The sequence below is a fragment of the Ixodes scapularis genome, unplaced genomic scaffold (assembly GCF_016920785.2).
Source record: "Ixodes scapularis isolate PalLabHiFi unplaced genomic scaffold, ASM1692078v2 PGA_scaffold10__122_contigs__length_95168666, whole genome shotgun sequence".
In the NCBI taxonomy this organism is placed as follows: Eukaryota; Metazoa; Arthropoda; class Arachnida; order Ixodida; family Ixodidae; genus Ixodes; species Ixodes scapularis.
The window spans coordinates 90,939,357-90,956,726 of record NW_024609836.1 but is presented as its reverse complement, the minus strand read 5'-3'; the positions used below and the strand labels follow the sequence as shown (position 1 = coordinate 90,956,726).

Here is a 17,370-nt window from a genome sequence, read left to right as displayed (position 1 = left end):
CGACACGCGCGTCGCAAAGTCTGCAGCACACCTGGAGCGATGCTGAGTCGCGTGTTGAATTAATGTGTGCCGCCGTCCTTTTTATTTTATTATTTGCATCACCATGACTAGTGGCACGATGATTCACTTTTGTTCACTTTTGGCGATGCTTGACTGGCTATGTACCCCCCCCCCCCCCCCTCCCCTTGGCCCTTCAGACCAGTGGTTTCTAACTCATTCAAATGTAAGGGCCAGATAGTTCGCCGTCGAATGGTCGAGGGCCAAATAGGGGTAGGGGGGAGGGGGGAGGTTATATTTTGTTATTTTGGGACAAAGGAAAGAGAAAACAAGCAGCAGTGGTGTGTCACATTGCAAAGCAGCCGACTGTCCCTGCGACACCCCAGTGATTTGTAAGGGTGCCTCGTGCTTTCTGTTTTTCGAAAACTCAGCGTTTTGCCATCCTTCGCGTTCATTTGCATGTAGGACTACTGTGGACTGGCCCTCGTGCTACAACTTTTAAAACGCCAACGTAGACTGTCAGTTCCAATAGAACGAAGCAAGCACAACCCCCATAACCTATCGCACAATGGCTCAACTTCATACTGCAGGTTTTTCTTTCCGGATGATTTTTATAGCAGCATTATAAGAAAATGCCCGTATTTTAAAGGTATTTTCTGACGGCCAGAAGCCCAATCTCATCTCTTTATCTTTCGCAGTTGTTATACTGCTGAGCGAGAGTTAGTGCAGCCGAGGTGCCTTACTGAGCAAAGAGCTCGCACTTGTAGCCTAGTCGTATTATTGCCGTTATGGATGATTTCCTGTAGAAAGGCCTGACAAACAAATATTTAGCCGAAGAGATATTCAGCCCCTCTTCTCCCTCCCCCTATCCCTGAAAAAAAGAAACACCAACAGAATAGTGCAAAATGTATGAGCAGGTTATATGAGAGTAAATGAATCAGCGATATAAAACTATTATTAGTGGCGCATGTAGAGCACGAGGCATGAGAACTTGGGCTCGCAGCCGCGCGATGTTTGCGGGCCGCGTGTTTGAGACCCCTGCAATAGACGAACACACGGTTCACTATCAAGCCGGAGTTCGGCCGCAACAGGTGTGGACACTGCGGGTGCGTTCAAACCAGATTCCCGTGAAAGGAAGCGTTTTCACATGGCGTCCTGCCGACAGCAGTGCCGTCGCAGTGAAATGACAGAGAAGTTGCGCGTTGAATTATAGCTTTCCAAAGCGCTGGAACATGATTCGCGGTTACCGATCATGTGGCTCGTGTTCAATTGGTGCGGCCAGTGCCCTTACGTTTTATACGCACGGCGTATTTCTTCAAGTCGCGGTGGTGGCACGTACCCGAGATGTTGCGCAATCAACAACTTCACACATCGAATTTTACGCGCGAAAACTCTCACGTATACTGACTAACGAGAACTTCTCCGATCTTTCACATCTGCTTCGGGAACGACGAGCGTTTCGCAGCAAAAGATAAGAGGAACACACACTGTGAAGAGAGAGTTCGCTTTATTAATATTATTCGATAAACTTCGTCGGATTGGACTCACTCGGATTACTATGCGTGCCTAACCGGGGAAAGAGCGCGAGCGTCAAAGACCTGGCGGAAGATTTCGAAGTATTTCGGAAATGTTGGAACCGCTAAAAGATCAGTTATTCCCGGCCAAACTGGCAGGGGCTACTGAAGGAAGAAGACCGTATCAGCAAGGCCTGCAGAGAAAATAAGGTGTCAGGTGTCAAGCACTTACTGGTCGGAGTGCGGAGGCCTGGAAGACCGCAGAAAACTGCGTGAGAAAAATTATCCGCTCAGGACCAACGAAGGAGGCTTAGCGATTGGACTCACACCGGAGGCCAGGAACAGCACCGAAAGGCGATCCTAGACTCCCTGGCTCAATTCATCAGAAAACATGGGGCTCATAAATTCAGCTAATATCACCATAGTCATCCACACCCCCTCCTTATGACCCCTCACCTCCACCCCCTCGTCTCAGAGCACACCACTCAATGACGGGAATCCTCAATATAATAAACATGCTGTCTCTCTCTCTTTCCCTCCCCCACGTTTTCATAGCTTCACCTAAATAGAGTGGCACAATGTCATTGGTTTATCGTTAGTCAATTTTCATGTCTATAATATATGCCTCTTCTTGAAGTGAGCTTCTAAAGCGCAAAGAAAAATAAATATATATTTCCTTCCTTTTGAGCCCATCTTCTGGACAGAGTGTCAGTGTCACGGGCTCCTAAGACGATCTTATCATTGCGATCATATTTCCAGGGATGGGAAGTGACTATGGAATGATGATCGCTTATTTCATTAATACGATAAAACGGAATACGATAAAATGAATTTCGCCGTATTCCTTGCACGAAGAGTTCATCGTAGAAAGGTAAGCAGGCGGCTTAGAATACCATCCAGATGCTCTTTTTTATTTTTATTTATGGTTGATTTTATGATATTAGATGAATGCGCGCATTGAGGGTCGGATGCGGTTTCGACTTTTGCGGATGCGGTACGAATGCAAAGATTGCGGGTGCAAATCGGATGCGGATGATCAAACCGTTATCCGCGCAGGGCTCTAACCTTCAGTCCACTTTTTCGAAACGACGTTCAGGCCGCTGATAGGCACACTTCGGGGCTCTGGAAGTTTTGGTAGATGTCCGTGTCTGTGCTCTAAATGCGCTCGGGTCAGCGGAAATGTCCGAGGCGACGACCCGCCGCATAAAAGACGTGTGTTTGCCTATGTTACCAAGAACAAAGTCCGGAACCTACAGACAGCCAGGCAAAATACCAGACCGAACAGTATAGTAATACAAAAAAAAAATATCTAAATCAAAATGCCGTTTTAGTGGCGCCAGATAACTGCGACCATATCAGCGAACAGCATCATAGTTCAGTCACTCCTTCTACATCTGGCCGCCATATGTGCGTAAAAAACCCTTAAATTAGGACCTTTTCGCACTGGAGTAGAATAGATTTGATTCATTTATGGCCCGTTTTTAGAACGGAAATCCGTTAGATGGAACGTAGCTCCGAATACGGTTGGGAACAGAGTCCTTTGATTCTTTCAGTTAACATACCAGTTAACGTAGCGTATAAAATGTACCAATCAACTGTCGTTTTTGAGTCACGTAACGCGCGTACTCTTTCCTGAGAAAATACAGCTGCTTGGTTCACCCACGGTTTCTGATTGTTCAAGCGCTGCAGGCAACACGCTTGCTATCAAGGCTATGAGTGATTGATACATATCGCAATGCGTCCATGTTGTTCCTGCGATCCTGTTAGCGACCATCTGCGGCCAACAGCGACCACCAGTGACTACATAAAGCAAAGGTTTCGAGCTTATTCCACTCTTTGGCGGTATCCTCCTAGCAGCGTTAGTCAGGCGTACCGAGATATACTCTCTCTTTGCCCGTAAACAATCCGGTCCGACTGAACGAGTTTGAATAGTATAAATTTCTTCAGTAGCAGCTTTTTTCCCGTGGACATCGACGACCACCATGTCTCAGCAAACCGAATCCCATGGGAGCACCATTCATCAGATTACTCTAGATGGACTAGACCTTCTGCAGAAGACCCTCCAGAAGCCTTCGAGTGAGGAACAGCAATTCCTTGACCTCGGCTGCGGCATAGGTGATGTCACGCGTGAGGCGCTTCTTCCGCGCTGTCTTCCTGTCGGCAGAATCGTTGCCGCCGACGTCTCCAAGGACAAGATTGAGACCGCCAAGAAGCACTTCGCCCATCCCAAGATTTGCTACGACGTTCTCGATGCCCTAGCGGATGACGTGTCCGCCTTCGTGAAGAAGTACGGTCAGTTTGATCGAGTCTACGCCATCTTCCTTTTCAACTGGGTGAAGGACCAGGAGAAAGGATTCATGAACGTCTTCGATTTGTTGAAGCCCGGGGGAGAATGTCTTTGCATGTTCTACGCTTCCAGTTTCCATCTTCAGTTTCGAAAGAAGTTGGCCAATACGGAACGTTGGAAGAAATATGCGCAGGTGAGTTTTGTTGGTCAGTTAAGAACCAACGCGAAGATAGATCAAGCTGTTAGGAATTAGATAAAAAAGGAACCTGCTAAAAGCTAAAAGTGAAAGCGATCGCTCCATGTTAGTGAGAGAGTTTTTTTTTTTTTGTAAGTTACTCAGCAAAACTTGAGCTGCCATGTGTATGTACCAAAAAGAAGACAACTGACGAGGATCCTTTTGTAAACTGATATTTCGGGTAGTAACTATAATTTCAGACCGAGCGGCCCATGTCTACATTCGGTCACATTCGCTGCAATAAAATTATATATTTTTCTAGGTGCACTCAATTTAATAACTGCACGTTTTAAGACGAATGAATCTGACTAATATTCTTTCGTTCTTAATTTACAGATTTGTGAAAGTACTACACCTGGCACCATAGACCTGGTTGGAAACGAAGCCCGGATTTCCTACATGAGACGCCTCTTGAAAAGCGCCAATTTGACACCGACCTTCTGCGATGTCATACAGGAAATATCAACGCGTTACGGCACTAAAGAGGACCTTATACGTAAGCGCATTTTTGCGTTCATTCCATAACAGAAGGAATTTTTATCATATCCTTCACGTGACACTGTTAACATGGCCACCACGCAAGAACTAGGTGTGCAACGTACGGCGAAGAAAACATTTGAGCGTACCACCTCTAGATATACCGCGGTACCAGAGTACAAAAAAAAAGAATATAAACAAAGAACAATGAATGTTCTACAGTCATTACAGATATTCGGAGGCAACGCTTGTCAAGGTATTCGCGTGAACGCTTTACTTGTTCCGAGCTGCCACGGAAACGGTTTCCAGACTACATAAAATGAGGCAGCATGTCCCAATCTCTAACCGCATGAAGCTCCAACCAAACCGTCCATACATTCTACAAAAAAAAAACACTCGGGTTTACTTTGCAGACATGGTGACAGAATTATTTCCGGAAACGCTTCAAACAAGTTCGATGCTTGTGTGCTTTATTGATACACATGTTTCGAACATGTCTTTTGTATGATGTATTAACTGTGTGATAGGGGCTTAAGCTTTTACTAAAATAAGCGCCAATCTCGTTTCGACCCTGAACTGTCCAAATACGTGTCTAAGATGTTCGTTTTTGTGCGGTATCTGATTTTCAGGAGAACTGATGGAGATCAACCCGCTCACAGCCAAAATAAGCAAGGAAGAAATGCCGTTTCTTCGTGAGGAGGTGATGAAGAAAGCGGACAGACTGTGGGCCGAAAAAGAAGCCGGCGGATCTCCACTTGACTACCCTGTGTACATTGTTCGCGCGTCCAAGGTTCTTTCATGAGATGAACCATAAGATATGACCGACAGATGAATGCTGCGAGAACCTCTTTTTAAGCTGGGATGAAGCAGCGAACTAAAGAATGGTTGTACGCTTTTCTTGGGGATTTGATAGCAAGTCGGCTGAGTCGACATAACAGCTATTTGGTTGAGTCCCGTGGATTTTTCGTATTTCTGCGGGCGTGCGATAAGCGATTTAAACAAAAATGTACTTTCAAATAAATGTTTTTTTTTTTTCTGATTGGTTTCAGTCTGTTTACCGATTTCTTTCGGATGTTTCAGAACAGCTCTAAAGAAACACAGTACTGCAGAACCTGGGAACGAATGTCCTCCCAGTCTGTTGCGCAAGAGCTTTAGCTCCGCGCCCAGCTGAGCCGCGAAGCATTAGAAAGTCATCGTGCCTGAGAGGCCTGAGGGCGTGGCGAGCTTCGAGCGCCTCATTATCCCTCCTCAGCCAATAAGATTGTGGCGCTAGACGATAAGAGCGTCAGCAAACCAATCACGAAGCAAGAGGTGTGAACATAACAGGTCATGCACTGCCTTTTTTAAGTCGTCACTGACCACATGTACCACTTTGAAAAGAGAGGTGAAGGTTGAATCGTCAGTTTTTTGTTTCGTTTGTTTTCGTTTCTAAATTTAGTAATATATGATGTGGTGAAAATATATGCTCATTCAGGGCATACTCATAGTAGAATTTGAGTTCGTCCAATTACCGGCAGTACTCTCTCTATACAGGGAATTCCCAAGAAAGGAGAACCGTGTTTCTTGGCTCGGGTAAATAAACTATACATCGCAGATAATCCGTGAGAATGTGATGCTAGTGGTTGGGCTCGAAGGGGGACAGTTGAGACATGGCGTTACTTGAATCAAAATATATAAAGAAAAATGAAATTTCGCTATGAGTCCACCTATAATCTCAATAAAACAAGAAATGACCTTGTAAGAGCCTGTAACATCTATTTAGATGAAAAAACTTGTCAACAAGAAAGGAAACAATCTCCTCTTATTTCTATGTTAAATGTTTTTTTTAAATAAATCTCCAACCAGCGTCCGGAATATCAGGTCTTGTTTTGACGATGTGAAGCTTAGGTGGGCGTCGGCTCATAGAGCAAAAAAATTTACTTTTACTCGCTTATCTTTTGATCCAGGCAACGTAATGTTCTCAAACTTTCGACTTCTATCCGAACCGCTACCATCACAATATCACAGAGTTTGAGCTTTTTGTGATGCGTAGTTTATGTACCTGGGCCAAAAAAACACGGATCACTGTTCTTGGGAACTTTCTGTATTCCGTTTCAGCTTAAGCCAAGACGCTGCAGCTGTCTTTACAAGCACACATGGACTAGACACTCGGACGCTAACTTACTGCCTGTTTAGTGAGGCATCATAACACTTTTGTTTTCTGAAGCGGCACTGGCACATAGTAGGTTTTAAGCGCCACTGGGCGTCCGGGAGCTGCACCACAGTACGGCTGCAATCAAAGGTACGGGACCACGTTTTAGCGCTGACCAAAGCTATGCACACGTGTTCTCTTCCCCTCTTTGAAATGCCACAGACAAATGTCCATGAGTACAGACGCAGTTCAGCGCAAACTGGACAAGCCGACGAAGAAAAGGCGAACGCATGAATCGTTTGCAAGGTATCGGGGAGCCTGCTATGCCCTATTCCTTACGTTACGCTGAAAATGCGCCATGCGCGTCAGGTGCTGCTAGATTCTCTGTAACCGGTGGTGAAGGTTAATTATGAGTATAAACTCTGAGACTCACTAGAAAAATGAAAGCCGTTTACAACTCCCTGTAATGCCGAATTAGAGCGCAGCTCTTGAGGAGGAGGAGGGAAGGGTACTGAGGGGAGGGTATAGCCTCCTCCTCCTCCTCCCCTCCTCATCATGCTGCTCCTCCCTCCAAGCGGCGTCGGCGTAACCGTAAATCACGTGACCCTCGTGACGTCGCGTTGCCCTTGCGCCCTCGTGGGGGTCACGTGACTTCACGGGGTGACGTGATCTCATGGGGGTCACGTGACCTCAGGGGGGTCACGTTACCCTTCTCGGGGTGTCAAGGGGGGTCACGTGACCCCCCCTTGTGGGGATCAGGGGGGTCACATGACCCCCTCAGGGAGGTCACGGACCCCCCTTAAGGGGTCACTTGATCCCCCTGACCCCCCCGGATGGGTGTCACGTGCCCCTCCCCCCCCCCTCGAGGGGTTTCACCTGATTCTCCTGAGTCCCCTGAGGGGGGTCATGTGACCCCCTCCCCCGAGGGGTGTCCCGTGGCCCCCTGAACCCCCCAGGGGCGTCACGTGACCTTCCTGAACCCCATGAGGGGGTCACGTGACCCCGCGCGGATGTTTCGGCACGGTGCCGGAACGTCACCATGCCGAAAACGTCGCCGCGGTTACGCCGACGGCGACGGCGACACCGCTCAAGCCGGAAACGGGCGCCTAAGAGCTGCGTTCTAAAAGGATAATTACAGCGCTGGTCGACAACCTGAATGCTGACTTTCTCCGAGGTAATGCCACGGCATAAAAATCGTAGGGTATGAGAATTCTCTCGTTTATTCATTTGATTGCCATTAAAGCAACAATCTGGAAAATGCTTCATTAAGAAGATAGAGGACCTTACGCACACGCCGTGGATAGGCACTTTTTTACAACAAGGCTCTTTCTTAGTATCTTATTTTTAATGCGAAAGCATTAACTGTCCCATGGAGCGAACTGGCGTTATCAGCTCTTGAAGCCGCGCCAAACGGCACCTGAAGTCCCCTGTCCCATGGATGGAAGCCTGTAGTCTGTAGCAGCGAAACGGAAAATAAAGTCCCCTTGTCTGCGCTCATTGCTCATTGCTCGTTTTATGAGCTAACATGGAGAGCATACGGCGAGCTTGGCGCTACTTTTCTATGATTCAGTTAAGATGTATGTTTCAGACATCTGCAACAGTTGCGTTCGCATGCAACCGTAACGACCGCAAAAACCACACCCCAACACCTGTGACTCATGTATTGCTTCGCGAAGCAATCCATTCTCTTGCATCGCTTGCCATGCTGTGTACGGCGAACACTATAGTCCCGGAAACTTTGTCGTTACGGTCGGTTCGGTTACATGCGAACTTAACCAACGCAGAACTGTGAACCAGCGTTTACAGTGACACGCAGCATACATCCGGTGTTTTTCGCAAACATATTTTAATATCTGGATTTAGCTGCGACCAGGTATCCTTGTATTAACGCAAAACGTTCTTTGACTAGTTTCTCTGGATTTAGTGAAGCTGCATTTCGTGAAGCCGTGGCCCGTGACGTCACGCGGCTTCAGTTTGCCCGCTAGATATAGCGGGAAAATTGACGTCACGTGACCTCAACGCCAATTCAGTTTCCTTACTAAATTTTTGGGGGAAAATGACATCACATGACTTCGTGTCACGTGACCTATATTCAAATTCAATTTCCCCGCTAGTTTTAGCGGGAAACTTCACGTCACGCGAACTACATATCGATACAGTTTACTTGCTAAATTTAAGGGGGGAAATTGACACGTGACCGGCCGTGGCCCATTATTTCCCATGCATACTCTGTATATACAGGCCGACCCGACGGGCAAACTCATTGGGACGGAGGGAAGGGGGGGGGGGGGGGGAGTCAATGGAGTGGAGAGGATTGGAGACACCTGGAGGTACAGCTCGAGAAGAAATGCCTGTAGGTCACTAGCGCTAAACCTAAAACGTTTTCCGCAGCAGCACAAATGCAGGGCAATTTGGCCTGCAATTTTTTATATTTCTACATCCTGCTCCAAATATTTTAAAAATGTAAATTTGCACATGTCGTGACACTCTTACGCAGGTGGTATAGCATGAATCTTTACAGTATAAAACGCACAACTGCAAATGAAGTCGGCGCTGCCTGCAACTGGCCCATGCGCCGATTAACTATCGTTGCATCGCAACTACGTCGTGTTTTCTTTTTTGTTCAGTCGACATACAAAATGAATTTTAAATCTTAGACGTGTAACGAAAAGCGTTGTTTTTAAGGTCACATGAACGTACTGCCCACATGTGCTTTGCGCGCCGCAGCGTCGACAGACGATTGGTCCAGCCGTAGCAGATCTCCCACTCCGCTAGCAAATTTAAGAGCGAACGATAAAGGGGACCGCGCCCATGATATGCCGGATGCAATACCCCCAAGTTCATAAGTCCGTATGTAAAGGAGGAGGACAGTTACATTTCAACTGTATTTGCCAACAGAGTCGTACACGGGCGAGACGCAAGGAACTCTTATTTTGTGTAAATGTTGAAATAACACGCAGCAAGTTTTTTTTTTTTTTGGGGGGAACTTCAACTGCAAGAAGCAGTAACTCGATTTGCGCAAAGAGCAGTGCCCGCCATGTCCCAGCCCGAAGACGACTTGCATGTAGACGTCGCCAGTCCGATAACTGTAGAAGGACTAGACCTCTTGCACAGGTCGCTCCAGAAGTCTTCGAGTGAGGACCAGCAATTCCTTGACCTGGGCTGTGGAAAAGGGGACGTCACGCGGGAAGCGCTTCTTCCCCGCTGTCTTCCCGTCGGTCAAATCGTTGCCGTCGACGTTTCCGAGGACAAGATCGAGACCGCCAAGAAGAACTTCGCCCATCCCAAGATTTGCTACGACGTTCTCGATGCCGTGGCGGATGACGTGTCCGCCTTCGTGACGAAGTACGGTCAGTTCGATCGAGTCTACGCCATCTTCCTTTTCAACTGGGTGAAGGACCAGGAGAAAGGATTCAAGAACGTCTTCAAACTGTTGAAGCCCGGTGGAGAATGTCTCTTCATGTTCTACGCTTCCAGTTTCCATCTTCAGTTTCGAAAGAAGTTAGCCAGGACGGAACGTTGGAAGAAATATGCGGTGGTAAGCCTCGGTTTGTCAGTTCGTAGGTTGGTGGATTTATTGTCCAAATAAAATTGTTATAGATAACCTCCCTTTTTACATAAAGAGGAACTTAAAGTATTCTACAGCAGGGGATTAGTGCGGATCGTTATCTTCTAGCATTAGTAGTACCGATTGAAATCACGTGCTTTTACGAAGTTGTCAGACACTTGTTTTTTCCTATGGTCGACTGCGATACAACCGGTTTTTAAGCCGGTTGTGACTGCTTACGAGTCGCAAGTGCGGAAAGCAGCCTTTATTATGACGGTTATATTATAGCAAAGGTTTCATCAGAAAGTAACATTGACTGAAAGAAATGTTATCTATTGAGGACCGTTCGCACACACTGGCGCCATCTATAGGGTAGCAGTGTAAACCTGGCCGTCCGGCCTATTTATTATTTCACTCGCGCATTATCCTTTCTTTCTTGGCTCAAAAAAGTTTTGCCGACGTTATAACTTATAAATGAGCCCTTCTCATAGGTATTACGCACACTTGACCTCGGAAATCCCGCAAAACATTCGCTCTCCTAAAATGTAGTTCCATGGGTCACCGCACAGATTGTGCCATCGTGCCAGTGAGTTCTCTCCTCCTAAGAAATTTAAGAGGTTTCAGCAGGTCTCGCCTATCTCAGTCGTACCCAGTTGTAAGTGTGTGAACGGGCCTTTACATAACTGTCTTGGCATACATCTCTCCCAATCAAATACTGTCACGTGTTGTTTCGTGGGAACCTTTCAGCAAGTAGTTGATGCCCGATTGCACTGCCCAATCAATTCTTGTCGTTGTGGCTGGTGCTTCGAGGTTACGTATACGCTGAAAATTTACCCAGTGCGTAGCTTTTTTTTTTTTTATCATTCACGCAATAGTACCTTAAAATAAGACCAATTTTTTTTTCGCTCAGTGTGTTTTTCAGGCATTTACGTTGCACGTTTCGTTTCCAGATCTGCGAGAGTACAACTCCTCCAACGTTGGAGCTTGTTGGAAAAGAAGCACGCATCTCCTACATGACTGACCTGTTGAAAAGGGCCAACCTCACACCGTCCTTATGCGATGTAATCCAAGAAAGATGCACGCATTATACCAGTCAGGACGTCCTAATCCGTAAGTCGATATCTGCCCTTTCAACAAAAGACAGCGTGCCCCCCTTCCCCTCCCCCCCCCCCCCCCCCCCCAAAAAAAAAAGGAAAGAAGTATATTTTACGTGTTTTCTGTTTTTATTCAGAAAATAAACTAGATATAGCCGAACGCACTCTATCCGCCCAAATGTAACGCTAGAAGTTCGAACCAGACGTCAAATTTTCCAAATCAACGGTTATCTCAATCAAAAGTTATAAGTAGGGCTCCGTGTTTTCAGATAAATCCGAAAAACTCCGAAAAACACCCGCCGGGGAAATTTTGGTCAATTCGGATTTAACCGATAAACTCCGAATGTTTATGTGCCAATGCCAACCCCCCCCCCCCCCCCCCCCCCCAAAGCAAAAAAAAAAATACTTCTTTTTTTTTTTACAATAGACCCTTTCCGGAATTCAGTGCCATCTGGTGTCTCAAATGGCAGTTTATCTTTTACTATACTAATGGCGGCAATGAACCTGTGATCTGCAGTATTTTATGGATCACCGTCACTTTTGAAGGTCCACGGTAAACGAGAATGTACACTTCACTACAATTATTTTTAAATCTCTTTTATCGTCGATGGCGAAACAAATGCAGCCACTCGGAACGAAGCGCCAACCCACATAGACGCCTTGATAGAGTTTTATACATCAAGGGGCTTTGAAGCCGAGTGAGTGCTACTAACCGATTGACTGGGACCGAGTTAGAAATGAACGCTTACGCAGCTCTTGCGTCCAATTCCTGCTTCACGCCGCGCTAACATCTAGAATGTATAGGCCTCGAATCATCTGCTTAGGAGCATCTTCAACTTCTTCCTTCATCAATAAACAGAAGGCCGCCATTAGTATAGCACATATGCCGTTTTCAGATGATGATGATAGTGATCAAAGTGGCCAGACTGAATTCCGGAAAGGGTCTATTGGTTAAGCACGGAGTCAATGGTCCTGTGAAAATAGCACCATAATTATCTTTCAAATCTCAGACCGTTGTCAAAAGAGGTCTTGCCGCTTGTCTCGTCGAGGTTGATTCAGGGCAACAGGTCATTGTGCATTCGGGTCACGACAAAAGCCATTCTTTTCGTTTCCAGTTTAGGCCATGGAATTTAGAGAAAGGAGACGGTATGTTTCTGGGGGTAACAGTGAAAGCTGTGGACCATAGAGATTGTATTAAATAGAGAAAAGGGACAGTCGAAACTATCTACTACATCCTTAACCACTCCACCTCACGCGGCCGCGGGATAGATTGATGGGATGACTACGAGCTTCCCTGCGGCTACCTCTGGAAGTTTATTGATTTTAAGGTATCGACGTTTATCGAAGCTAAACTTGTGTGCAACTTTTGTCGTGGTAGAAAGTAATAGTGCCAATTGCAATGGCACGAACGTCAAATTCAACTGAAGAAATTTTAATCTATACAAGCGCGTTTTATTTTTTATTTGGCATACGTTTACATCCGGTTATTATTTCCATATTTATTTTCAATAGGAAACACTGTGGAATTAAACTCCGAATTTCGGATATTTGGCAATCGAACAAATGTAAACTCCGATAAATTCCGAATCTTCGGCAAAAAATAAACTCCGAAAAACACCCTCCGATTTTAACGAAAAATAAACTCAGAAAACACGGAGCCCTAGTTATAAGTGATTTTCTCAAAATTTCAGTCGGAAAATGGGGCTTGTGTTTGGTAACTGGCGCCATTCAGCTCCAAGTAATCGAGAGCAAATCGTGCGTGGGCCGCCATTATACCATATAAATTTCCGAAAATCATGTATAGCTTTTCACTAAGATTACGGTTAGTTTTAAAACCTTGGTCAACAGGTTCCTACCGCTAGGCGATACATTTGGGCGGATAATGATGTTAGGTGTGGTTAGGTATTCAATGGTGTTTTAAACTTTCGATCGAATCAACTACGGTCGAAAAATTCAAAATAATACAGATCGTCGTTGCATCATTAGAGAGTGTGCTGATGGATCTTGATGGGATGTTGACGCAGCATGTTTAGGCGTACATCTCCAAATGTTATTTTATTTTCGCGTATACAGAAATTACATCCGTCTTGCTCTGCACAGGGCAGACAAGTTTTGGAAGCAAAAAGGAACAACACCTTGAACTGCATATACCTTGACTTCCATTTGATTTCGTTATGCAGGATTATTGCAGATAATTCAATAAAACACGGCAGATGTTCGACGATTCCGAATAAAAAAATAAAAGCCGTTTACAACTCCCTGTAACACCGAATTAGAGCGCAGCTCTTGAGGAGGAGGAGGGAAGGGTACTCAGGGTCACCTGTTCTTGGGGTGGGGAGGAGGCGTCACCTGACCTCGGGGGGGGGGGGGGGGGGGGGGGTCACGTGACCCCCCAGGAAAATTTTTCCTCTAGATTCAACGGGGAATTTTTTTTCGGCTACATTTAGCAAGGAATTTTTTCCGCTAGATTTAGCGGGGAAATTTTCCGCTGGATTTAGCGGGGAATGTTTTCCGCTAGATTTAGCGGGGAAATTTTCCGCTGGATTTAGCGGGAAAATTTTTCCGATAGATTTAGCGGGGAATTTTTTCGCTAGATTTAGCGGGGAATTTTTTTCCGCTAGATTTAGCAAGGAATTTTTTCCGCAAGATTTAGCGGGGAAATTTTCCGCTCAATTTAGCGGGGAATTTTTTCCGCTAGATTTAGCGGGGAAATTTTTGCGCTAGATTTAGCGAGGAATTTTTTCCGCTAGATTTAGCGGGGAAATTTTCCGATGGATTTAGCGGGGAATTTTTTCCGCTAGATTTATCGGGGAACTTTTTAAGCTAGATTTAGCGGGGAATTTTTTCCGTTAGATTTAGCAAGGAATTTTTTCCGCTAGATTTAGCGGGGAATTTTACCCCTGGATTTAGCGGGGAATTTTTTTCCGCTAGATTTAGCAAGGAATTTTTTCCGCTAGATTTAGCCGGGAAATTTTCCGCTGGATTTAGCGGGGAAGTTTTTCCGCTAGATTTAGCGGGGAAATTTACACATAATGCACCGCGCGGTTACGCCGACAGCGACGGCGACGCCGACGCCGACGCCGACGGTGACGCCGCTCAAGCCGGAAACGGGCGCCTAAGAGCTGCGCTCTAAAAAAATAGGTGAAGAATATTGCACCTTTCAATACATTAACTTCGACGTGTAATCGTTGTCGTGTTATCTAAGACAAACGGTCATCGAGTCTCCTTCTCTCAAAGGTCACTTCGTCCTGCTCCAATTTTCAGAGGAAATTCTCGCCGTCAATCCGATCACGGCCGCAGTCACCGAGGAAGAAAAGCCGCACTTTCGGGAGGAGGTGATCAGGGAAGCGAACAGACTGTGGGCCGAACAAGAGGCCGGAGGACACCCACTCGACTACGACGTCTACGTTATCCGTGCATCGAAGGCCAGCGCGTGAGATGACTATACGCAGAGCAAGTCGTCTGCTTCTTCCGCGGGAATTGAAGTGACGTCAGAACGACGCCCAACACTGATTGGCTCATTAAAAAAAGTAGTGGGTAGACCTCAAAGCATCTAGCATTGAGATCTACCCACTATTTTTTTCAGTCGACCAATCAGAGCTCGGCGTTGTTTTGACGTCACCGCATCTCCTGCGCCAGTAGCAAACGACTTGCTTTCCGCATAGACCTTCGCACAAATCGACTTCTGCGCGCTGACATCTTTGTCTGCTGGGCTGTGGAACGCCTTCTGAGCATCCGCTGTCGATCTGCTGTGCGGTAGATCGGACGCTGCGCATGCGTCCACAGCTCAATGACTCAGCATTTTTTTCGCCCGGGTGGGATAAGCGATGAAGCTATCTTCGAATCGAAGAGTGCAGCGTCGGGGTCCGCATGCGCCGAGAGACAGAGAGAGAGGAGGAGAGGAGGGCGCGCGAAGACGTCAGAAAGTCCGCGAGCTCTGATTCGAATGGTTAGTGGGTAGGCCTAAAGCTATCTGCCAAATTTGACTCGCACTGCACTCGTCGGACGCGCTCGGACGCTAAACTCAAACGCCGGAGGCGCCGGCGTTCCGGGTTCCAAGGTGTTTCACGGATGCAGTGGAGTGAAAAGCAGTTAGCTTTAGGTCTACCCTTAGGTCTACCCACTAATCTGTCCAATCAGAGCTCGGCGTTCTGACGTTCCCACCCACTCGCGTCTTCCCCGCTCTCTCTCTCTCTCTCTCACTTTCTCGGTGCACAGCTTCAACACAGCGAAGAGAGCCGGGTTGTCGTGAGTTAATACTATAAAGGTTATGGATGACATAGCACTATTCTATTCGAACTATTAATCCCACATCCCCCTTCCAGCACTTACCATCGAGACAAGAAAAAAAAAAGCGAAGGCACTAAGTTGTGGACTCATGTGCGCCACCAAACGTTCCATAGAAGAGAGCTAGCGCTCACGCTCAGAGCGTTTTTCACAGCCCACTAGACAAATGTGGCGGCGTGCTGGAGCAATGCTGTGTTGCCTGGAGCGAATAACACTTTGAAGACGAGGCATGTACGTGCTCGAGACTTGCGCATGCCGAAGTGTCGAGCGCCTTGCTATCGCTCCGCAACCAACAAAATCGGTTAGCACGGTGTTTTTCTTCTTTTTTTGATAAGGTGAAGGTAGAATGAAAGGTGGTGGCCATAAAAGCAATATTATAAAATGTGTCTGTTTATTTTCGTTCGCTTTCTTCTTTGTCCAATGTTCGCAACACTTTTGTCACGATATCTCGATACGCGTGCAGAAGTGTCTATATGTCGTTATGAAGGTTTGGGCAAATGAGGTCTTATGTGGCCATGTATATAGCTTGGCCATTTATGACCTCACAATCCCAATCCTTCATAATACCCCGTATTTTATTTTTGGTATGAGAAAAGCTGGGATGAAAAATGAGCAGGGAATTGCTTTTGAACCGATTCTTGACAATCTAAAAAAAAGGCTCACTAAAAATTTATTTCGGTAACTTTTTATGGCGCTTGAAAAGAAGGCAAGGCTGTTTCATCAAAAACTAAGAGCACCACCTACACCATACTGGAAGGAGTAGCAGCGCTCGATTTGGGAAGCAACCTTAACGCCGCAGGATAGGATCTGATTAAGCACCTACTTCGGAAGCTACATTGTCCTTATGCCTGGGATGATGTGTTAGCGTTTTGATGGGGTAATAGCGTCTACTTCAGGGGGGGAGTGCTTTTACTAATCTTCTAGGGAGTGATCCCCTAGGTAGCAGGCTAGAGAAACGCTCACCTTAGTTCAAACTTGGCAAAACTAGGCTCGCAACTTGGCTCTAATAGGGTTTCACTTCAAGGCGTTACTTAGTGCCAGAATAATTTTCTTTGGACCTTCTATGGCTTTTTTTCTAGCTTGCCACATAAATGCCGCAGTGTCAAAGTTGATCTACAAACCTGAAATCGAATTTCGGCACAAAGAACTGCGATATTTGGGATGGCACTTGTCTTTGGGAGGCTTGGTTTGCTTCACGGTAGTGGATTTCTTTTATGGAACTACTTTGGTCTTTCGCTGTAATATGGTGCTTCTTGAAGAGAAAGCAACTTTGCCATGTCCGTGGGGCATTTTCTGCCTTTAGGGATAACGTATTTCGCTGCTTCGGTGCCCCGAAAATAAATAAATACCGCGACTCAACGTAACTCCCCTACGTAAACGACAATATTTTAAAGTTTTCTCCAGTAACGAAGGTGCGACAGAGATTTGCCTACGGCAACCTTAACTTAAACCTGAAAGACACGCTGGCATCGAAACTTAAAATAGATTTAAAAAGTATTCGTTTTGCATTCAGCACCCAAAAGCTGTGGTCAACACTGCGCATGCATGCATCATACAGACATGGTGTTCGTTGAAGACATCATGCAAGAATTATTTACGGGCACGTCTCAAGTAGGGGTGTCGCGAACTTTTGTCGAACCGGATTTTTAAGTCGAACTTTCGGGGTTCGACTGGTCGAACCGGTTCGACGAACCTTTGAACTTTAAACCAGATTCGACCGGTTCGACTTTCTGGACAGCGTGGCCAGACCTTGATGGAAGCATGTCTAGGTTTGGGGACTTTTTTGAACAGTTGCAATTAA

At 46.3% G+C, this 17,370-nt stretch overlaps 2 protein-coding genes across 2 annotated transcripts; both read left to right on the top strand.

Annotated features, from left to right (window-relative positions):
• The first annotated feature begins 3,493 nt into the window (after positions 1-3,493).
• Positions 3,494-5,312, top strand: LOC121834817 (juvenile hormone acid O-methyltransferase-like). The gene is made up of 3 exons (XM_042288631.1): positions 3,494-3,991; positions 4,370-4,529; positions 5,140-5,312. Exons 1-3 carry the CDS (start codon positions 3,494-3,496, stop codon positions 5,310-5,312), a joined length of 831 nt encoding a protein of 276 aa, XP_042144565.1.
• Positions 5,313-9,678: 4,366 nt separating this feature from the next.
• LOC121834816 (juvenile hormone acid O-methyltransferase-like) lies at positions 9,679-14,719 on the top strand. The gene is made up of 3 exons (XM_042288630.1): positions 9,679-10,179; positions 11,139-11,298; positions 14,547-14,719. Exons 1-3 carry the CDS (start codon positions 9,679-9,681, stop codon positions 14,717-14,719), a joined length of 834 nt encoding a protein of 277 aa, XP_042144564.1.
• The last annotated feature ends 2,651 nt before the right edge of the window (positions 14,720-17,370 follow it).